At 41.9% G+C, this 26,021-nt stretch overlaps 1 protein-coding gene across 1 annotated transcript; it reads left to right on the forward strand.

Moving 5' to 3' along the window:
• Positions 1–23,763: 23,763 nt before the first annotated feature.
• On the forward strand, positions 23,764–25,734 carry LOC311102431 (homeobox protein SIX6-like; the record flags this gene model as incomplete). The annotated part of the gene is made up of 2 exons (XM_084143784.1): positions 23,764–24,335; positions 25,572–25,734. 2 exons carry the CDS (start codon positions 23,764–23,766, stop codon positions 25,732–25,734), a joined length of 735 nt encoding a protein of 244 aa, XP_083999910.1.
• Between the last annotated feature and the right edge of the window lie 287 nt (positions 25,735–26,021).

Genomic DNA, 26,021 nt, shown 5'->3' on the forward strand with positions numbered 1-26,021 from the left:
ATGGATTATCTTGGCAAAGGACAAATGCTCACTAACAGGGATATAAACAAATGTGTGCACAAAATTTGAGAGAAATAAGCTTTTTGTGCAGATGGAAAATGTCTGGGATCTTTTATTTCAGTTCATGAAACATGGGACCAACACTTTACATGTTGCGTTTTATATTTTTGTTCAGTATATTTTAACCATGTTTTGAGGCCATATAGTGTTTGTTTAGGCTACGATTAGCCTAGATAGTTTACAAACAAAGACGTAGCTTATAAAGCTTATATTTCGGGTTCTGATAAGTTATATTCTTCAAGAATCAATGTCTATATGTCATGAATTAAACATTTCGCCGGGCACATCCCTCAGCTTTTTGTGAAAACCGTGACCACTTTGTTATTGTTTCAATTAAGGAATATAGGATTAAGAAATTTATATAAATTCAAAATATAACAGGATTTTTCAGAGCACTTAAAAAGGCTACTGCACATGTTTGTTTTATTTATGACAAGAATGAATAGCAAGACATATAACCTATTCCAACCTTTTCCATAAACTGGCATGTTCACACATAAAGCATTTTCACCATCTTTTATCACTTCTGATTTTTTTTCATCACAATATGGCTAATATCGTATTATTTGGAGTGGGCAACAGTTGAAAATGGATCACCCTTTTCAGTTGTGTCCCTTTGTCTATCATATGTGCAGGTGTGTCCCTTTGTCCAGATATATGCCAACCGTAATTGGGTATTGGAAATTGCTAAATGCAGAGAGGAATATTAGTTAAATTGGCATTTGTGCAGCAAAGTAAATTTCTGTTAAGGTCATGCACTGTTGCATGGCACCCCATGACCTTGTCAAAAGCAATCACCGTGGTAACAGACAGGGCTATAGCTTTCCTCTCAGTTTAAGACATAATCTCCTTAATTGGTGTCAGAGTTGGAGTCTTGATGGTGAAAGAGAGTTCCAAAAACACCCACAGACCCACACTCCTGCTTGTTCCCACTTTTAAAAACAAATAAAACAGGCTCTGGTCAATGTGGTGGAACTCGTTAATTCCGTGAGGGTTGTCACCGCAAGCCCTCAAGCAAGTCAAGTGTGACCAAGCCCCTAAGACTGAGACCATGCACATCTGACCTCACAGACTATTAATCCTTACTTTGTACACCCGTTGAACCCTACATTAACTATAGTGTTACAGAGATTAGGGAAATGGACTAAAGTTCTCAGGTATAGTATTTGTCTGAAATCCCACTGCGGTTGTGCTCATGAGAGAGACACTTATAAGTAAATACATCAGTAATAACAATGTAAGAGATGTCCTGAAAGGAGTGTCCACTTCAGTTTCTGCAGTTGTGTGTGGCTGTAGAGAACCATAAAGTAGATTTTTATTTCTAACTGGGAAAACTGAATAAGTTTGCAGAGTGCCAGTCTCTGACATTAGTTTACGTAAGCAAAGATGTGGACACTATCAAAGAAAACAGCTACATGTGTATGAAAAGCAACTTACAGGGAGCAGGGTTACATAAGCCAGTGGCTCAGAGAGGGGCATAAAAAAAACTGCATATCAATGTCTGAACCAGAAATACTGTCTCCTTTCCCCCATCTCTTAGAAAAACCTCAGGCTCACTCATTGCTGTGCAATGAAGCCGAGAGATGGGACCACATCCCAAAGCAATTAAGCAATTCAATAGCACTCTATATGAGGTGTGAGGAGAAACCTTGAGGAATACAACAACCTTTTTTCTTTGATGGCTAGAAGTTTCATGTAACATGTCATCAGTCATGGCAAGAATGTGTGGCTGTGCGGTAGAGAAAAATATGCTAACCCCTTGGAGAGAGCGGAAGGTTGGGTTTTTTGATTAGGTACAAAATTCTCTCAAGCTTAATTACAACCCTTTCAAATAACAATCAAACTAAGCTTGAAATGTGAATGTTTTCGCTTAGTTTTTTTACTTTTTCTCCCTTGTTTTTACATTCACCTGTACATTCACCTTTCCATTCGTTAAAGTGAAGGAGAAAGGGAAGAAAACCAAGTGGATGTGGAATGTGAAAAAGTCCAGTTAATGAAACAGGAAATTAGAGGCTAAAGTGTGCAAATCACCAGTGGTTGTGAATGTGTCCATTGAGGCAGTGTTCTGGTGTTAGCCCGATGCTTCCCCTAATGGCCTGTTTATCTGAAGTAGCACAAGGAATGCTACCTCCTCAATACCTCCCAACTCACTGCAGGTTTTAGAACCGCATGACAGAGCTGTGTGAGTGAGTGTGTGTGTGCACACCCTTTTCCTATCTGAAAGCCCAAATTCCAGCATACTGTCTCCCATCCTGTAATGAACCAAGTGTTCATATTTATGTTGTTGTCACTGAATACTTGAAACACAAGAGGGGTTATAGTAAAGAGAGGGTGGGCCTTTGGACAATTCTTTCAATATTTTCCCCCAGTGCCCCCACAGGGTGGGGGAGGGGTGCTTCTTTAAAATAATCAGGTGACCAGAGGAAAATAGTGTGGCCTTAACAAGCCCAAATTAAAAAAGAACATCATTTTCATTACGCAGTCAAACACAATTACAAGCAAATGTTTTCTCTGTGGATCTGGCCCTGCTTTCAGGGGCTTTGTCCCCAGCTGCAGTGTGTGCAGAGAAAGGCCCCGGTGGTCAATGGGAAGCTGAGTGGCGTGTTCAGCGGAGGCCCACGTCCTTAGCCCCCAGCACAGAATGTGTTTTGTCAGGAGAGCAGCCATACATTCTGAGCAGATTTGTTGAATTAGAGAGCACAGTGGGAGATGGGGGGTGGGGATAAGTGATGGGGACAACTTGTTGCTAGGTGACTGACAGACAACTGCAGCATGCCAGTTCCCATTGCTTGGCACTTCTTTCTGTTTTCCTTTTTGTTTTGTTTTATTCCTTCCCTCCTCCCACCAATTTACTTGTCTGTCCCTCCTCATTGATGAAGTGTTGATAATGAAGGTAAAGAGAGAGTGGCTAAAACAGGCAGGAGATGTACTGTTTACCGACAACTACTTAAGAACCCAGTCATCATCTTTTTAACTATGTGGACACTTCAAGAGATGAGGATGTAGAAGTGAATAGCCTATTTTTGTATGCAGAGGTGAGTATAGAATCTGACATTAAGTATTAGCTTCATAGAGACACTTTGCAACATCAGCAGAAATCTGGTATTTTCCAGAGGCTGGTAAGTGACACACAAAAACAGGCTGAATTTCCCTTTGCCCCCACTCTCCTCCATAGCAGGGCTGCTGCCAGGGAATATCAAGGCTCTATCTGCTCTTTATCGTTCAAATACAGCATCAATACCAAAGGGAACGAACGGTAAGATATATTGGACCTGTCTCTGAATTTTTAAGTATATTATAAAAAATTATATAATACAGTGTGGTGCTCCGTTTGGTTAGTTTTATCTTCCACTATAATATTTAACTTCTGTGAAGTTAAAGATCTATGAATTACCAACAGTCATTTTTGTTACCAAGGACATTTCATTGAATGAATCTACACGGCAGTGACATTATGCCTTGTATAAAGTATACCTTCACTACCCATTCCTACATTAGACCTAAAGATATGCACAAACTGTGTTCTTTCCCCATTTTGGTCAGCCATCTTAACAAACCTAGGTACACTAAAAGCCTGTTTCTTTATTCTGCATAATATTTCAAATGTCCTGTGCAGACACTCTTGCTCTTCCATGCTCTGTGTGCCTGGCTCCAGCACTATCTGACTCATTCTGATCACTCACCTTGTCACCCCCCATTACAGCATGTCAAGCATGGCACCTCTACCACTCAGGGGACAGTCTAGGGCCAGGGAGGGAGAGAGAGATGGAGGGAGGGATGAGTGTGAGCTTGAGAGGCATATTAGTGCACTCCTGAGACAACTCCAATACACTGTAGCCATCATTGACATAAGCTTCTGCAGATTGAAACAGCATGTGTACAACAAACTGTTTATTGAAACCTTTGAAGTCTGTAGTAGCGTCTGCAGCTTGCTCTTTTGATATTTCACACAAGGAAGAGTGTGTGTGTGTGTGTGTTTGTGTCTGTGTGGTGGGGTGACCTAGGGCTAGAGAAGTCATCTGGCCCCTAACTGTATGAATTTTAAGGATGGGTCCAAGTATCTTTAAAATACTGACAGCACCCACTGAGACAGAGAGCATCTTAATAGTTTAGCTTCACCATGATGTGCCAAGGAGCACTGGGCCACAGTGAAGGTTTACGCTGTTTATTTTGTGCATTTGTTAGTTTGGCAAAATTATGTGAATGTCTGTGTCATAGTGGAATTCCAGTGCTTGTACAGAATTTACCCAGGTCTCTTATTTGTCTAAAATGTAACAAAACATTCAGAACATGTCTTTGAACATCATAGTGTGTGGTACAGAAATTCAGGGCAATGCCGATTTTGTGTATTACCCCTTAGGGTTGCATTTATTCGAAGCTCAGCCTGAAGGTCACAACCGAATAAACCAAGAGGGGAAACCCATTGTAGATATGCTTCCCCACCTCGCTCTGCCCTCCTCTCCACATCGAAAGCATCTTCTCTTCCTTTGTGATGCTGGAGGAGAAGACTATCAAGGCACACCTAGGCTGTGCCCATAGAAAAATTCCCCAGCTTACTTGAAAGCTGCGTATTAAGCGCAAGGCCATGACAGGCAGTGTTTCTAAAATGTATAGAAAATGTATAGAAAATGGCGATGAGAGAAACTCTCAGGCTCTCAGTTACCTACAAAGACACGACAAGATTTAATAAAAATACAATGATCTCATCTGACACACAATTTCTCGGGAACTAAAGTTAGGCAACTCATCTGACAGTAACCCTTCTGATTCACTGCACAATGCAAAGGGAGCGATCAGACCAAACTTTCTCTATATAGATTGTCTATATGTCACATTGTTAAATGATTTAACAATATGACATAGAGACAGTTTGGTCTGACCTCTCCCTTCGCATTGTGCAGTGAGACAGACACATATACAGTGTAAATCTCCTTTGATATCATAACAAGATCCATTCATCTTGATATGAGACACTTATGGGCTTAGAGTGAATATACACTACATTACCGAAAGTAAGTGGACACCTGCTCGTCGAACATCTCATTCCAAAATCATGGGCATTAATATGGAGTTGGTCCCCCCTTTACTGCAATAACAGCCTCCACTCTTCTAGGAAGAATTTCCACTAGATGTTGGAACATTGCTGCGGGGACTTGCTTCCATTCAGCCACAAGAGCATTAGTGACGTCGGGCACTGAGGTTTGGCGATTAGCCCTGGCTCGCAGTTGGAGTTCCAATTCATCCCAAAGGTGTTCAATGGGGTTGAGGTCAGGGCTCTGTGCAGGCCAGTCAAGTTCTTCCACACCAATCTCGACAAACCATTTCTATATGGACCTAGCTTTGTGCACAGGGGCATTGTCATGCTGAAACAGGAAAGGACCTTCCCCAAACTGTTGCCACAAAGTTGGAAGCACAGAATCATCTAGAATGTCCTTGTATGCTGTAGCATTAAGATTTCCCTTCACTGGAACTAAGGGGCCTAGCCCAAACTATGAAAAACAGCCCCAGACCTCCTCCACCAAACTTGACAGTTGGCAGTATGCATTTGGGCAGGTAGCGTTCTCCTGGCATCTGCCAAACCCAGATTAGTCTGTAGGACTGCCAGATGGTGAAGCATGATTCATCACTCCAGAGAACGCGTTTCCACTGCTCAAGAGTCCCAATGGCGCAAGCTTTACAACACTCAAGCCGACGCTTGGCTTTGCACATGGTGACTTAGGTTTGTGTGCGGCTGCTCGGCCATGGAAACCCATTTCATGAAGCTCCCGACGAACAGTTATTGTGCTGACGTTGCTTCCAGAGGCAGTTTGGAACTCGGTAGTGAGTGGTTCAACCGAGGACAGGTGATTTTTATGCGCACTACAGCACTTGGCGGTGCCGTTCTGTGAGCTTGTGTGGCCTACCACTTTGCGGTTGAGCAGTTGTTGCTCCTAGACGTTTCCACTTCACAATAACAGCACCTACAGTTGACCGGTGGCAGTTCTAGCAGGGCAGAAATTTGACGAACTGACTTGTTGGAAAGGTGGCATCCTACACGGTGCCACGTTGAAAGTCACTGAGCTCTTCAGTAAGGCCATTCTACTGCCAATGTTTGTCTATGGAGATTGCATGGCTGTGTGCTCGATGTTATACACCTGTCAGAATCCACTAATTTGAAGGGGTGTCTACATACTTTTGTATATACAGTGAGGGAAAAACGTATTTGATCCCCTGCTGATTTTGTACGTTTGCCCACTGACAAAGACATGATCAGTCTATAATTTTTATGGTAGGTTTATTTGAACAGTGAGAGACAGAGTAACAACAAAAAAATCCAGAAAAACGCATGTCAAAAATGTTATAAATTGATTTGCACTTTAATGAGGGAAATAAGTATTTGACCCCCTCTCAATCAGAAAGATTTCTGGCTCCCAGGTGTCTTTTATACAGGTAACGAGCTGAGATTAGGAGCACACTCTTAAAGGGAGTGCTCCTAATCTCAGCTTGTTACCTGTATAAAAGACACCTGTCCACAGAAGCAATCAATCAATCAGATTCCAAACTCTCCACCATGGCCAAGACCAAAGAGCTCTCCAAGGATGTCAGGGACAACATTGTAGACCTACACAAGGCTGGAATGGGCTACAAGACCATCGCCAAGCAGCTTGGTGAGAAGGTGACAACAGTTGGTGCGATAAATGGAAGAAACACAAAATAACTGTCAATCTCCCTCGGCCTGGGGCTCCATACAAGATCTCACCTCGTGGAGTTGCAATGATCATGAGAACGGTGAGGAATCAGCCCAGAACTACACGGGAGGATCTTGTCAATGATCTCAAGGCAGCTGGGACCATAGTCACCAAGAAAACAATTGGTAACACACTACGCCGTGAAGGACTGAAATCCTGCAGCGCCCGCAAGGTCCCCCTGTTCAAGAAAGCACATATACAGGCCCGTCTGAAGTTTTTTTCCTCACTGTATACTGTAGAATACTATATATTCCACACTGTAGTATCTCTTGATCATGTGTAGTACTTACTATATCATTTTGTAGTACACTTTCTAATACTATAGTAAATACTACAATATTATCCACAAAAAAACACTGCAGTAAATACTACAGTAATGTCAGCAAAAACACTACAGTGTCTGCAAAAACACTACCGTTTTTTTAACTATAGTAATACTACAGTATTTAATTTACATATACCCTATCCATTCCCCTCCCCCATATCCCAATTTGTCCCACCAATGAGTGAGTAACCTACATGCAGGTTATAGAAAAGATCAGAAGCTCTGAACTATCTGTTCAGACTCCAGTCCTACCTACTAGTATTTATACCATAGTATACTATAGTATTTTTTCCTCCTTATCCCATATCAACTGTCCCCGTAACTATTACTGAATTGAGTATTTTCCACTCTCTCTCTGTCTTTTCTTTCTTGCCCTCGCTCAATGACTCTCATCAATGTCCTCCTTTGACGACCTCATCGAAGAAATGTCAATGTTTCCCCTGGAAGGGTTGTTGGTCAGAAAAAAAAGTTCATTTTGTTCTCCTAAAAAAAAAGTTATTCCACATTGAGCTAATTGCATACAGTAGAGAATGGGAAAACACTCAATATTGCACATTAGTTTTTCTACTTCCAATGGATCATAATTTCTGTGTGAAAGCAAAGGCTTATGGATAAAAAGGGGGAGATTGGTGTGTGGGTGTGGTGTAAACTGTGTGCAACATCATATGTTTTCTGAGAGAGGACATACTGAATTGTGAGTGATTTGAGGCATTTTCGGATCACAACAGGAATAATTAAAGGCCCAGTGCTGGCGTCATTAGAAACAGGAAATAGATGTGGAGGGAGAGAGAATTCTAAAGAGACATATCAAGGTTAGATGATATTTCAGTCCATATACCAAAGCCCAGGGATAAGTTCACAGGGCACTGTACACTGAACACTTACGTTCATTGTTGTAAACAATGGGACAAATTTCTACCTTGGAGAAATTCTCAATTTACATGAATTGTTTGCTGTAACAGTACTAGGGGCGTGCTACTGTAGCAGGATTTATATGTGGGCGCGCACGTGTGTGTGTGCGCATGTGGTGTATGGTGTGTAGTAGCATATTGTAGTTGCATATTCAATCAGTGTTTTTTCAGAATCTTGTCATTGTAAGGAATTGTTGGAGAGGAGAGCAGGGATTATACATCTGCATTGCTTGCTGTTTGGGGTTTTAGGCTGGGTTTCTGTATAGCACTTTGTGAACTCTGCTGATGTGAAAAGGGCTTTATAAATACGTTTGATTGATATTGATTGGCTCAATTCAATGCCTGGTTCAAAGCACATGGGCTTGTCTGTTAGCTGATTGGATTAGCAGCCACGTCCCCTTGGCCACGCTGCATACCGCTAAAGGACTTTAAGATGTACCAGGAAGAGCTTCTCTAAGCTATGAAGGCATTATCACTGCCAAGGATTTTACTTCTCTGTGTGTGTCTCTGTCTCTGTTGTGGGATACAGTAATGTAGAGCAATGTGTCAAACTATTTGGCAAGGCTTCCATTGAACTTAGATGTCTGTGCGTCTTCTATCATCTCCAAGCCAATGGGAAGGGCCATTTTGAATGGTATTAGCTATATTCATTTACACTCAAAAGGAAAAAAATAAATGTGACTAATGTGACTAATACTGTTGACTAAAAAAGTGTGGTGTATTGTTAGTTGAATTTCTATGAAATTGAATGGTAGTATTATGCTTGTACGTTGGATGAAGGTAACCGAGTTGGGATACATTTTATTTCTATTCAATGAAATGAACGAAATAATTTAGCAGGTTAATTTAATCAAGGATTTGTTTTGAATTTACTGCAATTTAGATTTTAAAGTATTCAGCCCTAGATATGCACCCATGTACAAGGATTTGTATCATGCATTTGCCATTATCTTTATGCCCCCTTTTGTAGAGTTATCTGGGCGACTGCTGACTTTGGAATCCGACAGTTTTCTCATTTATATTGACCCTAATCCTGAGAATGTGTATTAATTAAAATGATTTAATCTGCTCTGGCAGGACCTCCCAGTGCACCCCTCTGCTTGCCCTCCAAACATACATTTTTTATCAGCATATTAGAAAACCACCTTAAGATGTCAGTTAATAACAGTCTGGTCTTATAACCCTCGCCATTATTCATAGCAGATGTGGATTAGGCTATTTAGTGGCATTAATCCTCAGCCGCCCGCAGCAATAATACAATAAGCAGTGTGTTTGATGAATCTGTTAGTGTAATGAGGGATTATTTTTAATTACCACAACATTGTGTAAACATGATGATGTAATGTCAAGGTGATGCTGAAGGGATAGCCCATACTGTAGTTATGCACCTAGTGTTTCCTAGTTAGGTTATGAGTCGGGGTTATGAAAGGAATTTGGATGCTGCATGTATTTTGGTATGTTCGACAGACAGAGAGTGAGGATCAATGAGAAGTCGTTTGACTCACCCACTCAAGGTCTCAGTCAGATGCCTCTGCAGTGCCTTGTCTTCCCAGTGCAGGACTGCTGATGTGAGGCACTGCACTGAAGAGGCTCTACAGAGATAAATATTTGAATACGTGTGAGGGGCGAAAGCGAGACGACTCTCGACCTGTCAGTTGTGATCGGAGTCATGGCATCAAGCAGGGGACCTGCTCTGCGACACAGGGTGACTCAAGTAGTCAAGCGGGCACACGCACACACACACACACACACACACACACACACACACACACACACACACACACACACACACACAGACCTGTCAGCAAAGCCCTGTCAAACTCATCACCACATCAACCCCCTGGTACTGGTACAGCAGGGTTTGTACAGACAGTGATCGGGCATCGCGCCAGCTCTGCCTTCCCCTGCCTTCCCTCTACCTAGCAAAGCCTCTCAGCCTAATGAGCTCTGTCAGAATGGCATTTGACATAAGCCATCAATAAAGCACAGTTGACAGACATTAAGACTGTGGAAATCCAAGAGATCCCTGGCCCCTGGTCTCCTGAAGAGGAAAAACACACAACATTAATGCTGACCTTGTAATCTGGACACAAGTCCCTCTTTGGATGTTCTGATCTAATGCACAGCTGACAGTTATCCATGTAACATCACTCAGTTTGAAATCGGAGTTCTGTGCTGCCACACATATTACAAAGATGTGCATCCTTTATGCATTCTCAGAAACGGTATGCCTATGCAATGCATACATTGGTGATTGCAAGCTTAAACACTGCCTTCTATTTGGTTACCACACTGCACTCTCAGAAAAAAAGGTACTGAATTGTCACTGTAGTGGTCCCAGTAAGATATGCCCATTGTACCATTAGTTATAGGTACAGTACCCTTGCAGTTCTTACCTTAAAAGAGCCAATAGTGTACCTTAGGGGACAAGATAGTACCTTTCTTACTTACATATAGTCCACAGGTACAAAAGCGTACCCTTAGTAAATGCACAAATCTGCGTTTTTAGGGTAGTTTCTTGTCGTTTATTCATTTTAAGTGGCAAAAATGAACCAACTCATATTCACAAAGTGAGGTCCATACAGAAATGGTTTGTCTTGATCAGTGTGGAAGAACTTGACTGGCCTGCACAGAGCCCTGACCTCAACCCCATCGAACACCTTTGGGATGAATTGGAACACCGACTGCGAGCCAGGCCTAATCGCCTAACATCAGTGCCCGACCTCACTAATGCTCTTGTGGCTGAATGGAAGCAAGTCCCAGCAGCAATGTTCCAACATCTAATGGAAAGCCTTCCCAGAAGAGTGGAGGCTGTTGTAGCATCAAAGGGGGGACCAACTCCATATTAATGCCCATGATTTTGGAATGAGATGTTCGACGAGCAGGTGTCCACATACTTTTGGTCATGTAGTTTACTGTATGTGTATTTAGGTAGGGGTAAAGTGACTAGGCAACAGGATAGATTATAAGCAGTAGCAGCAACGTATGTGATGAGTCAAAAGAGTTCGTGCAAAAAGGGGATCCGGGTAGCTGGTTAACTATTTAGCAGTCTATGGCTTGGGAGTAGAAGCTGTTCAGGGTCCTGTTGGTTCCAGACTTGGTGCATTGGTACCATGCGGTAGTAGAGAGAACAGTCTATGATTTGGTTGGCTGGAGTTTTTGACAATTTTAAAGACTTTCCTCTGACACCGCCTGGTATAGTGGTCCTGGATGGCAGGGAGCTCCGCCCCAGTCATGTACTGGGCCATACGCACCACCCTCTGTAGCGCCATCTGGTCGGATGCCAAGCAGTTGCCATACCAAGCGGTGATGCAGTCAGTCAAGTTGCTCTAAATGGTGCAGCTGTAGAACTTTTTGAGGATCTGAGGGCCCATGCCAAATCTTTTCAGCCTCCTGAGGGGGAAGAGGCATTGTCGTGTTTTCTTTACGACTGTGTTGGTGAGTGTGGACCATGTTGATTCCTTAGTGATATGGAGACCGAGGAACTTAAAACTCTTGACCCACTCAGACAGATTACCTTGGCGTTCTTGGGCAGCTGGTCAGCGCATGCTCGGATTACGTGTCCTGGTAATTTGTTTGGCCCGGCAGTCTTCTGAATGTTAACCTGTTTAAAGGTCCTACTCACATCGGCTACGGAGAGCGAGATCACACAGTCGTCCAGAACAGCTGGTGCTCTCATGCATGGATCAGTGTTGCTTGCCTCGAAGCCGGCATAAAATGCATTTAGCTTGTCTGGTAGGCTCGTGTCACTGGGCAGCTTGCGGCTGCGTTTCCCTTTGTAATCCGTGATGGCAAAGGCTATAGCTAAGGGAAATGTTTATTGGCAGACCGACAGACAGGGAGAGACTTTTAGTATGTGTGTGTGAGAGTGATTGAGGCTCTCAGACAATGTGAAGAGGAGGTGAGGGGCAGGCAGCAACACTGCAGCACAGAGACCTGTGCCCTGACTCCCGCATAATTTGGATCCCTGGCCTAGCTTCGTGCCATGATGAATTTTGACTCCTATCACCTTTGGATGACGTCAAGACCCTTTGACATGAACAGGACAGGAGGGATGCTCCCTCAGCCACAAACATTCTGTGGGTGACCATCTCTCCTCTGAATGAGAGAGGATAAATCTGAACATTCAGTGAAGGTGAATAACAATGTGCAAAAGCTAAACTCATTTTCTAAGGCTATCTGATGATAATGGCCATGTCATCACAATGTTCACTGTATTTTAGCAACCTGAAACGCTTTGATGTTTTGATTGACACTGCATTTTGTCAATTTGTTTTGATGTTCTTCAAAAGTTTTCCAACATTTTTGCATGGGAAATAAACGTATTGTTTCTGTCTAAAATGTAATTAGCGTATATTTAGCAAAGGGGAAAGTGTACACTGAAAGAATGGTGACCAGTTATTTTGAGACGCAACAGATTTATCAGAAAAAATGTCTTGCTATCGATACTTCCTTGCTGAACTGCCAGGTTGCTAGCTTCCTACTGTGTTTTTGACTTTTGTCCAAGGTAGTTGTCATGAAGGATACCACGATAGCTATTTGTTATCCTATACCTACCATTAACTACACTGTCAATGCCACAGTGTTCAGTACTGTGTCACTATACAAGAAATAGTCTGTTTAAACATGATAGATATTTTCATCTGATATATTTTCCGGATTTATTTTTCTATTCACTCTTATTTCAGACATATTTCAAGGATTTGTGTTGAAAATTATTCCTGCTTATACAGTATACCCAGTATGTCCACGACTTACACTGAGTGTACAAAACATTAAGAACACCTTCCTAATATTGAGTTGCACCCCCCCCCCCCCCCCCTCAATTTGTCGGGGCATGGACTCTACAATGTGTCAAAAGTGTTCCACAGGGATGCTGGCCCATATTGACTCCAATGCTTCCCACAGTTGTGTCAAGTTGGCTGAATGTCCTTTGGGTGGTGGACCATTCTTAATACACACGGTAAACTGTTGAGCGTGAAAAACCCAGCAGCGTTGCAGTTCTTGACACAAACCGGTGTGCCTGGCACCTACTACCTTACCCCATTCAAAGGCACTTAAATCTTTTGTCTTGCGCATTCATCCTCTGAATGGCACACATACACAATCCATGTCTCAATTGTCTCAAGGCTTAAAAATCCTTCTTTAACCTGTCTCCTCCTCATTAACTACACTGATTGAAGTGGATTTAACAAGTGACATCCATAAGGGATCATAGCTTTCACCTGGATTCACCTGGTCAGTCTGTCATGGAAAGAGCAGGTATTCATAATGTTTTGTACACTCAGTGTATTACACCATGGTTATGCATATTCATCATAATTCCAGAGTGAGCAGTTGAATATGAGCATTTCCACATAGACGGAAATTAGATGGCTTGTGGCTAGCATACATATGGCAACCATATATAGGGCAGGGTGTTATAGGCCTACCTAATAGGGACAACAAACCCATATATATCTAGTAGCCTATATTCACTTATTTACACACACACGCACACACACACATAGGACCAGCATACTCATCTCGTCTATGTTTTCCATTACTTTCATTTAAACCTCTATCCCTCCAACCGCTTTACTAATGGACTGGACACGAAAATGGATTGGACACAGTTACTGCACGGATAGATAGAGGTTTAAATGAAATTAAGGGAAAACATAGACAAGATTAGTATTTTGGTCATCCTGTGTGTGTGTGTGTGTGTGTGTGTGTGTGTGTGTGTGTGTGTGTGTGTGTGTGTGTGTGTGTGTGTGTGTGTGTGTGTGTGTGTGTGTGTGTGTGTGTGTGTGTGTGTGTGTGTGTGTGTGTGTGTGTGTGTGTGTGTGTGTGTGTGTGTGCGTGTGCGTGTACCATGTGCTGTCAATGTGGTTACAAAAAATACCAGATAGATTTTATGAAATTCCTAATGGCTTTCTGTTGCATCCAGATACTATACAGATAAAGGTAGAGGTCTGCTCTGGCATATTTGTTTGCAATAAGCCAAATCTAGTTTTCTCATTTACCACATAACCTGAGAGGTAGATTCTAGGAAGCCTTTGATAAGACCTCTCCATTCTGTCGTATGGGAACAGCAGTTGTATTCCATGACCTTGTATGAAGATGCTATTTCAGAACACAGATTGTGGAACAGCATATGATGTACGTACAAGATGGATGTTTATGCAATGACAAATCTGTCTATAAATCTACTTTGCCTGTTATGAAATGACACTCGCTTTTACACTAATTCCCTGAGTCTATAAATAGATGTAATTACATCCATGGTAATTAAATGAAATGCATTTGCCTTAGCATATGTTACAACACAGGTAGACTAGTATGAGTAATGGCGTAATGGCGCTGCATCGGATAGCAGCGTTAGTTTTTTTCTGCTGATTACATTTTTTCCTATCACTGAAAATAACTTCTGGACATCATAACAGCGATCACTAACTAATCCCAGAGACACGGAAAAGAAAAAGGCGGCGTAAGAGAATCCGACGTGCGGGCACCCTGATGGAACTATGTCGGCGAGTAGATAAAACGCCTCTACCCTCCATTCTATTGACGAACATACAACCACTGGAGAACAAACTGGACGAGCTCTGTTTGAGACTTCCATCCTATCAATGGGACCTGAATAACTGGAATATCCTATGTTTCACGGAATCGTGGCTGAACAAGGACATGGGTAATATACATATAGCTGTATTTTCTATGCATCGGCAGGACAGAATGGCAGCGTTGGGTAAGGTCAAGGGAGGAGGTGTGTGTCTCTTTATTAACAACAGCTGGTGCGCGATCTTTAATATTAAGGAAGTCTCTAGGTTCTGCTCGCCTGAGTTAGATTACCTCATGATAAGCTGTAGACCACACTATTTACCAAGAGAGTTTTAATCTGCTTTTTAGCTGTCTATTTCACACCACAAACCGATGCTGGCACTAAGAATGCACTCAACAAGCTCTATAGGGCTGTAGTGAAGCGGGTCGAGAGCTTCAAGTTCCTCGGTGTCCACATAACTAAGGATTTATCCTGGTTCACACACACCAACACAGTCATGAAGAGGGCACAACAATGCCTCTTCCCCCTCAGGAGGCTGAGAAGATTTTGCATGGGCCCTCTGATCCCAAAAAATGTCTACAGCTGCACCATTGAGAGCATCTTGATTGGCTGCATCACCGCTTGGTATGGCAACTGCTTGGCATCCGACCGCAAGGCGCTACAGAGGGTAGTGCGTACAGCCCTGGGGTCGAGCTCCCTGCCATCCAGGACCTCTATACCAGGTGGTGTTGATGCACCAAGTCTGGAACCAACAGGACCCTGAACAGCTTCTACCCCCAAGCCATAAGACGGCTAAATAGTTAGTTCAATAGTTAACCAAATAGCTACCCGGACTATCTGCATTGATCCTTTTTGCACTAAATGTTTTTACTCATTACATACGCTGCTGCTACTGTTTATTATCTGTCACTTTATTCCTAGTTATATGTACATATCTACCCAATTACCTCGTACCCCTGCACATCGACTCGTTACTGGTACCCCCGTGCATATAGCCAAATTTCTCTATTTCCTTTTTTCTGCATTGTTGGGAAGGGCCCGTAAGTAAGCATTTCACTGTTAGTCTACACCTGTTGTTTACGAAGCAAGTGACAAATAAAATTGGATTTAATATGATTTGCATATACTATATATGATAGTTCTCTTCTCACTAGTAACATAATGTAGCTTAATCCCAATTAAACATAGCATACATTAAGAGTATTGTAAAATGGCATGAAGATAAAAAATGTTTTATGTTTTATCATGTGCTGATTACACCTCTGTTGTGATGCCTATATGCTGTGTACTGTGTGTCTGTTGAGACAAGGTGTTGTGTGCAGTATACGTGTCAGGCAGCAAGCCATGTGGGTACGTCCCCACGCTGGCGGGCAGCTGCACTAGCCTTGGCCCTCCTCTATCTGTGTCAGCAGGGCTCTCTGAATGGGAGTCGGTGGATTACACACACTGGAGGCCAATGGGTCACTGGATAAGAAGTCTTCTCTGTTACCTCAAATCCACAGATTAAACGCAGCGCCGAGAGCCAGTTCTCCCTCGAGGGCAAATGGGACTGAAAACACAGATCTGTGAGGTCTCCAGCTTTGGCTTAACCCTTCTGTCTGTGTAGTGATTAGGCAATGTATGGATGAAATGACTTATTTTAGAGTTCTCTGTAGCAGACTTAAATACATCCAGGGCAAAATAGGGTTATGGCCAGTGTTGTTGACATGATATCTTCATTGGAAAGTTAATCCTGTGGCAGCTGAGTCGTATGAAACTAGAGTAAAACAGTCTGTCAAGCAGAATGAACTGAACACAATACTGACACAAATCGCCCTGTGAACAATTATTAGACAGTAGTATTTGATGGCTTCCTCAGAGTTTGGCAAGCCAGGGTAACTAACTCCATGCCTTAGGCAGCTCTAGGAACAGAGAGCATGGCTATGTGCTCCCCTTTATGCCTGCCAGGCAGATACAGTATGTGTTGATGTTGTTTGGTTGCTTTGGAATGCAGGGTTTACAGGGTTCAAGAGCTTTAGAGACAGGTCAAAGGTTATGACGTGGTTGCTATAGGGTTATAGACTCAACAAAATTATTCAAATGTTCAAGCATGTGTGTGTTTAGGTTAGTGTGAGTGAATGTTAACTTACTGTACAGTGTGTGTGCTTGTTAGCAGGTGTGTGTATTTTGCATGTGAGTCTATGAGGGGGTGATAATAGTGTGGGGTATGGTTATTAGTGGGAGGGAATGATGAAGGTGGGTCAGAATGGAACAGTGGCAGGATGGGTGTTGTACCAGCTCGTCTGTTTGACTGATCCAAGGGAATCTGGGTCACTTCCAGACAGTTCAAATGCCACTGTGTATGTTCGCCTCTCCTTCCATGTTCCCTCCCCTCTGCCCTGGGCAAGCTACGACCCAGCTAGCTCCATGCTGATAACTCAAAGTAAATGTACTCATGTCTTATGGCAAATTGAGAGAAACATTTACAGTATTTGTTTGTGTGGTTGCTTGCACTATCACCCCCTCTCTGGTGTCTCAATCTTCAGTTTTCTCATTTAATCATATACCTTTTATGCCCCCTGTGTGTCTGTCTAGTATATAAACATATCTACAGGATAGTTATCGTTGAAAGCCATATATTTACATTTGAGTAATTTAGCAGACGCTCTTATCCAGAGTGACTTACAGGAGCAATTAGGGTTAAGTGCCTTGCTCAAGGGCAAATCGGCAGTTTTTTCACCTAGTCGGCTCGGGCATTCAAACCAGCGACTTTTCGGTTACTGGCTCAACGCTCTTAACCGCTAGGCTACCTGCCGCATGTCTATCATGGCATTCAAGGCTGTCTATTCTTCTCTTTGTGTCTCTCTCTACTCTCCATTTGTTGTTGAGAATGAGCACAATGGAATGGTACAGTACTAGTATATCACCACTTTTCCAAATAGCACTATAGTATGTGCTGCTGTCCTCCAGTCAAAAAGAAAGAATTAATGTTGATAGAAAACAAATATTAATTCATCTCGACTGATCATGGCAAAGCTAATGAGAAAAGCAACACATTGTTATACAGATATGTATTTTAATCCAGGCTTTACATGTCTGATACAGTGTCTGATACAGTGTCACTAGAGAATGTTTTCTAGCATATTGCCTGTGTACCTGTGTACCTGATAGAATGGATATGTTACCATTAGCTCTAGACACAAATATAATACTTTTCTTGTAGCCTATAATTTTTTTACAGAAATATTGAATAAAACATGCAAATGAGGTGGTATTTGCACATACCGCAAATCCATTTTTCACAACACTGGATGAAGTCAGCCTAAATATTTAGTTTTCAGTTTGTTAAGACACTCCAGGACCAGACTTACTCAGACTTACTTTTTTCATCTTTCTATCTGTAAAATACTAAAGACATATACACTATATATACAAAAGTATGTGGACACCCCTTCAAATGAATGGATTCAGCTATTTCAGCCACACCCGTTAATGACAGGTGTGTAAAATCGGGCACACTGCCATGCAATCTCCATAGACAAACATTGGCAGTAGAATGGCCTTACTGGAGAGCTCAGTGACTTTCAACGTGGCACCGTCATAGAATGCCACCTTTCCAACAAGTCAGTTTGTCATATTTCTGCCCTGCTAGAGCTGCCCCGGTAAACTGTTAATGCTGTTATTGTGAAGTGGAAACGTCTAGGAGCAACAACAACTCAGCCGCGAAGTGGTAGAACACACAAGCTCACAGAACGGGACCGCCGAGTGCTGTAGTGCACGTAAAAATCGTCTGTCCTCTGCAACACTCACTACCGAGTTCCAAACTGCCTCTGGAAGCAACGTCAGCACAACAACTGTTCGTCGGGATCTTCATGAAATGGGTTTCCATTGCTGAGCAGCCGCACACAAGCCTAAGATCACCATGCGCAATGCCAAGCATCGGCCATTGGACTCCTGAGCAGTGGAAACGCGTTCTCTCGAGTGATTAATCATGCTTCACCATCTGGCAGTCCGACGGACAAATCTGGGTTTGGCGGATGGCAGGAGAACGCTACCTGCCCGAATGCATAGTGCCAACTGTAAAGTTTGGTGGTGGAGGAATAATGGTCTGGTGCTGTTTTTCATAGTTCGGGCTAGGCCCCTTAGTTCCAGTGAAAGGAAATCTTAACGCTACAGCATGCAATTACATTCTAGATGATTCTGTGCTTCCAACTTTGTCGCAACAGTTTGGGGAAGGTCCTTTCCTGTTTCAGCATGACAATGCCCCCGTGCACAAAGCGAGGACAATACAGAAATGGTTTGTCGTGATCAGTGTGGAAGAACTTGACAAGCCTACACAGAGCCCTGACCTCAACCCCATCGAACACCTTTGGGATGAATTGGAACGCCGACTGCGAGCCAGGCCTAATCGCCCAACATCAGTGTCCGACCTCACTAATGCTCTTGTGGCTGAATGGAAGCAAGTCCCAGCAGCAATGTTCCAACATCTAGTGGAAAGCCTTCCCAGAAGAGTGGAGGCTGTCATAGCAGCAAAGGGGGGACCAACTCCATATTAATGCCCATGTTTTGGAATGAGATGTTCGACGAGCAGGTGTCCACATACTTCTGGTCATGTAGTGTACATAAAATGCATTCTTTAGCAAAGTTTTCCAATAAAATGTTATCTAGAATAAAACGTTGACAACATATCAACAAGTCCCTCTGAGTAAGTCTGGAGAATATATCTAATGATAACCACACAAACTTTGGTGAATGTAGACGCTTCTGACACTGAGAAAATGTTGTTGGCGTGTGGGAAGAGTCTGACCTTCGGCCTACGCAGAATTTTTTGCCTACCAATCACCAAACGTCTATTTTGACCCAATCACCATTTCTTCAAAGTAAGTTACTACATATAGTACAGTTTGTAAAATTCTCTATGAAATGGGCTTTAAAATTATGTCAATTTCAATTACTTAAAAGTGGTTAAATTAATGAAAAGTTGACGATGGCAGTATTATATACTAAAGAAAATATACATTAAGTTTTGTACATTTTTATGTTTACTTTTTGAAAGCACTCATATTAAAGGACCAAAATACCAAAAAATCTCAAAATTGATAAGTAGATGCAAAAATGTAATTTTCAAATCATTAATTACATCATTTGGTAAGCCATGAGGGAAGGCAAGCTGCAGACATATGGATTTTGAATTGTATTGTGCAGTCAGATGGAAGAGAGTAAATAGGCATTTTAACGTCATAGATTTAGCCGGTGGTAACTTGTGGAATAGACACCGGCTGGAATGCGGTTTTAACCAATCAGCATTCAGGATTAGACCCCCTCCGGTTGTATAATAGTGCAATAATCCTTCTAAAAATAGAGGTGGTCAGCAAATAATAATGACCATGAGAGATGAGATGATTCTAAACCTGTTTGACTGCATTAAAGCATACCGTTATTTCAAACGCTATTAAGTAAAACAAACCACCAGACATAAATACTGCTCTTAACTTCTAATATATATATATATATATATATATATATATATATATATATATATATATATATATATATATATATATATATATAGCAGTAGGCCTATTAGTATTATAGTATATCATATCACCTTCTCATTTGGGTTTATCCAGATTCCAGTTTATGGTACAAAGATGCCTGCCAGTCCCTGTCCCATTTATGATTTTGAGACACAATTGTTCTCTCAATGTGTGTGTGTGTGTGTGTGTGGTGTGATTTTTGTTAAGCTGTACATTTAAATGTTTAGACAAATAGAATGGACGGTATCCCAACAGACCTGGTTGGTCCAATCATGCTCACAGACAGTGCCGAGTTTGGTTGTGGATGGGGTTGTGTGGTCTACGACGAACAAAGCAACAGACAGAACAGAAGTCCTTGTTTGAAATCCACTGTCTGTGTGTGGTTGAGTTAGTGAATGTCCGTCCGGGGATATCGGTGTCAGGATACTGTCTTTTGGCACAGTTGTGTATGCAATTGTAATATGTTCACTGTAGCTCTACCTCAACCTATATTTTCTACAATTAATAAGTATTCCGTAACTGGATTGGCAATGTAGCCTAATTGTTTATTTTTGTGTTAATCATCAAAAAATATGTATTATTTCATATTTTGCCTCTGTTAACCAATTAAAGATCTATACCTATTAAAATAATGTAAAATGCGCACATTACGGGTGATAGGAAAATGTGGTAGTAAGCATATACTTCACAAAACCTTAACCATATACGTAGTAAATTGATTGTTTTATTTAAATTAGTTACTGTATTTTGGTTTTAGCTTAGCCTATGTGTCTATTTGCCCGTCAAGAAATTTCTGGTTTTGATTTTAATTTCTAAAAACGTGAATCCAGTCTTATCACTTGATATATAGGTTATGTCTAAGCTAAGTAAAAGAGTAACAATATATTGTTAATTACTATGTCTCCATATTAAATCAACATTTACGCCGCCATATAGGCTTGGACATATGGCGTAGGCTACCGGTAGGCCTAAGTATGCGCGCTGTTCCACTGTCGTGCTTAATTGTTTATTGACAGATCTCCGTTTATGATATCCAAAATGTCTCCATCTTTTATTCATGCACTCTTCCAAGAAAAAGCAAGTGTCCTTGTAAATTTAGGTTAGGATAGGCCTACAGGATGAAATATTTAAAGGCACGTAAATATTTCAAACCAGCCCCTGTCACTCATCTTCACAATTAGACCTACTATTTTCCCTCGGCTGTTCACCATCTGGAGGCCCTATTGGTCCTCTGTAGCTCAATTGGTAGAGCATGGTGCTTGTAACGCCAGGGTAGTGGGTTCGATCCCCGGGGCCACCCATACCTAAAAATGTATGCACACATGACTGTAGTCGCTTTGGATAAAAGCGTCTGCTAAATGGCATATTATTATTATTAACGCATATTCACCGATAATTAGCCTATTTAATTTAATTTTTTATAATTCATCTTTATTTAACCAAATGAACCCATTGATACCAGGGTCTCATTTCCAATGGTGCCCTGAGAACAACAGTTCAAACAATGTGAGCAACAAATTGAAGCATGATCACTACCAAATTACAGTTACAACATTTCAAGTAAATTACGTTACATTAAAAAGGGCAGTAGAAACTAATATATTCAGTCAATCAAAACAGGTGCAGTTTTCATTGGTCACGTTTTTTATCAGAGCCCTAAACTCACATTTCAGGACCAAAGATTCAAGTTTTAGAGTGACCTGTAGGTCCTTCCAGGACTGAGGGGCATAGGGACTGAAAGCAGTTTTTCCTAACTCAGAGGAGACCCGTGGAACCTCTAGTATCAACCAGTCTTGAGAGCAAGTCTTATAGTTACTATATTTCCAATTTAGACGTGAGGTGCTAAACCTAAATGGTTTCATGAATAGTGACCCCTTTAATCGTTTTAATCTGTCTACTGCTCTCATATAGCCTATAGATTATGTCTATCTGGTTACTTTGCGACAGCACATTGATAGTATAGACTAACAGCCTACTTTTATCACCTTGATGACACATTTGCTGATGTTTTCTTTATTCAAATAGCCTTACCAATTTCTGTGTTTGATTATTATTACGATACTATGATAAAACATGTATAGATGTTTGAAAATACTAAATATATTTCAACTATATCCATTCAGCAAAATTCAGCAAAAATTAACACATTTTGGAGGTATGTCTGTGCAGGATGGAGAAACTATGTCACCAAATAGCCAAGCGCGCAGCATGAAAATGAACAGCTTCTCGCGCAGAAGGCAGGCAGTTTCATAACGGCGCTCTATGAGCCTTCCATAATTCATGCAAAAAGAGCCGGAAGGGATCTCTCTCTCTCTCTCTCTCTCTCTCTCTCTCGCTCTCTCTCTCTCTCTCTCTCTCTCTCTCTCTCTCTCTCTCTGTGTGTGTGTGTGTGTGTGTGCGCGCGCGCGCGTGTGTGTGTGTGTGAAAGTGTGAAAGTGTGTATGTGAAAATAATATCGGGCTTTTCCGTCAGAATGAACTTTACCACTGTAGCCAGCCATGAAATAATCTGACCCGACACTTCAAACCATCTGCGCTATCTATCCGCCTTCTTCTTAACTAAATCAGCCCGTGCACAAAACGTAGTGTATCTGATACTAAACCCGAGTAGCCCGGCAGTGACACGATAGTTTTATACACAAACATTCCGTTTTTTCCCTGTAGTGTTTAGTAAATCACGTCTCGTTGATGGAGGGTAGTGTGCAGTGTGTAAATAAAAAAGCAATGTAGCAGCAGTGTTTTATTAGAAGAAGCAGATGTGAATAAAATCAGTCAAATGTGACAGCGTATCAAATAAAGGCTTTGAAATTGTCGATCGATGTACGTTATCAGTAGGACCGAATTTGAAGTGAATCAGTCCAATTGTTGTTGCATAAAATCCTAGACTGAACATCGCATGTTTTTGATGATCAAATGAGTCCAAAAATTCTAGCGCGTGGATGAATGGGCTCGATTTTCAGTCTGCATTAGCCACACAACCATTCAAGAAGATGCATTGCTATTCTAGTCTCCGAACATTCGTTCTCTGTTGTTTTTATTCCTTATTTTGAGAATTTTAAAAACTGTATGCTTTATGATCATATATGTCGTGCCTGCTGCTAGGATGTTATTTTCCAATGAAAGAAATAAACGTTTGTTGAACATATTGCGTTTTATTTGACTCGTCGCTTTTCTTCTTCACAGCTATGACTTACAAAGGAGAGGATGTAGGAAAACATGGAATCCAATTAAAGGTTTGAAGACAAAAAGCTAAGGTCAAAATGTTTACATTCTAAGAAGGCGCTGTCGAGCACTGGGAGGTGCTGAAATCTCTTAGTGGCCCTTTCGGCGTGATTGGTAAACTTGACAGTTACTGACGGGCATCCATGGCAACCACGAAACCAATCTGCCAAGTCCAATAGAAAATCAGCAGAGGGGCTGACTGTCTTTTCCCCCTTCAAAATACATCTCGGTTCTAGTTTTTATACTCTTGTACTTTCAACCTACCAAATTCACCAGCCTATTGCTGCAGTAGCCAGTCAGAGGGCATCGTTCCTCAGTGTTTTTAACCGTTGATCTGTTAACTTTAGGATTGCCTTTTTGTCTGGATCCGACTCACAGAGAGCGAGAGGGAGAGAAGGATAAGCGCGAGAGGGGAGCGTGTGATTGAGAGAGAGACGGAGAGGAAACGAGAAGCCTCCATGTTTCAGCTGCCTATCTTGAATTTTAGCCCCCAGCAGGTTGCGGGGGTTTGCGAGACCCTGGAAGAGAGCGGGGACATTGAGCGCCTCGGTCGCTTCCTCTGGTCTCTGCCCGTCGCCCCCGCAGCCTGCGAGGTCCTCAACAAGAATGAGTCGGTGCTTAGGGCGCGGGCCATCGTGGCCTACCACACCGGGAATTTCCGAGAACTTTACCACATCCTGGAGAACCACAAGTTCACCAAAGAGTCTCACACTAAACTACAGGCCCTGTGGCTGGAGGCGCACTACCAAGAGGCAGAGAAGCTGCGGGGCCGCCCGCTAGGTCCAGTGGACAAATACAGGGTGCGGAAGAAGTTCCCTCTACCCAGAACGATATGGGACGGAGAGCAAAAGACCCACTGCTTCAAGGAGAGAACCCGACATTTGTTGCGAGAATGGTACTTGCAGGACCCTTACCCGAACCCGAGCAAAAAGAGGGAGCTCGCGCAGGCTACTGGACTTACTCCCACACAAGTCGGAAACTGGTTCAAAAATCGTAGACAAAGGGATAGAGCGGCGGCTGCGAAAAATAGGTATGTATGCTGCAGTCTGTAGCCTACCTTTGTATTTTATCAACGATGGTCTGAGGTTGTTACAACATTTATTGTACATTTTTTAACAAAAATGACCCTGCATTGTGACTGCATCGCAGTCAGCCTATGCACTTGCAGCAATTATTCGGGCAAAAATGTACATCTAATTGTTTGAATTAGGTTATGTTGTTTTGAGTAAACATTGAAATAGAGTTGACTATAATATATAAAATGTCTACCCTATAGTTCAGTTACCTTTTTCATAAATAATCTCAACGGAAATGACACCATAAACGCTGTAGCCTGTTGAAATTAAACAAAATGTATGACAAACTCCATTGTGAGACTAGCCCTTGTCATTTTCATTGCAAAGTTGACAATATAGATTTGCCAATAATGGCTACCCCAAATATCATAACACAGAACGAACCATAACAGTGTAAATACGATCACAGAGTTTCCCAAATTGACCATTATCTATGGTAGCCTATATCCTTCCCAGGAGCAAAACTGGTCAAGCATATAGGGCTATAGGCTACTCCCCGAGTCAGTGTCTCAATAATTCCGTTCAGATTATCCGTATTTTTCCACAATGCATTTTGTTTGTATTGACAGCTGTCTGTGTAGGCCTAAGTCTTTAAACATAATTTAACAACACACATGCAATATGTCTGAAACATTTTTTATTATTTTACATTTTTCACATTTTAGATTTTAGTAGACGCTCTTATCCAGAGCGATTTACAGTTAGTGAGTGCATACATTTTCATACTGGCCCCCCGTGGGAATCGAACCCACAACCCTGGCGTTGCAAACGCCATGCTCTACCAACTGAGCTACACTAATTGAAAGACAGAAATACAGGAGCCCTCCGATATATTATTTGTTAAATCATATCTAATGTAATTTGTGCTGATCAACTCATGAAGGTAGCAGGTGTATTGAATAAATCTAAATTATTTCCTTTTAAGAAGATATTGGAGTTACAAGGCTAGTCTGTCTATCTATAAAGTGTGCTCAATCCATAAAATGGGCTGGGGTTACTGTGTGTTGCTTGTGTTTGTGTGTTTACTATCATAAAATTGCATTTTTGGGCTCCTAGTCTGGCACTTGTGCATCGGATTGCTGGGCTACAGCAATAATTATGTTTCAATTAAGGATTTACTTTGACAGAACTTATTCGTATTGGATTGTGGTTAATTCTAGTTTGCCCCTCAACGTCTGTCTTTTACCCAGGCTACAGCAAGGGATGTCCCAAGGCTCGGTTCGGTCTTTGGCAGATGATGATGGAACCGTCGATCGACTCGGTCCAGCCTCCAGTCCCGAGGCAAGTCTGTCAAGCAAAGCCGCCACCTCGGCTATCTCTATCACTTCCAGCGACAGCGAATGTGACATCTAATGGCGCACAAGGCAGTCCAGAGGAGGAAGAGGATAAATTGACAGGAGATAAATGAAGGAGATCCTGAAAGACAATCTAACATAAAAACAGTCATAGTGCCTGCGTTTGAATTGAAAGAAACTGTTCTTCTTTGATGACTGCCAAAACATGAGGGTTCTGACGGAATGCCCTGTCTTAAAGCTATAGCCTGCTTTCATTTTGTTTTCGTTTTCAACTATGGATGACTGAAGCTAATACAAGCTGAAAGAAAATGTAAAGAAAAAACATATTCATATTCACGATCCCTT

The sequence above is a fragment of the Coregonus lavaretus genome (genome assembly GCF_964263955.1).
Source record: "Coregonus lavaretus genome assembly, chromosome: 27".
Lineage (NCBI taxonomy): Eukaryota > Metazoa > Chordata > Actinopteri > Salmoniformes > Salmonidae > Coregonus > Coregonus lavaretus.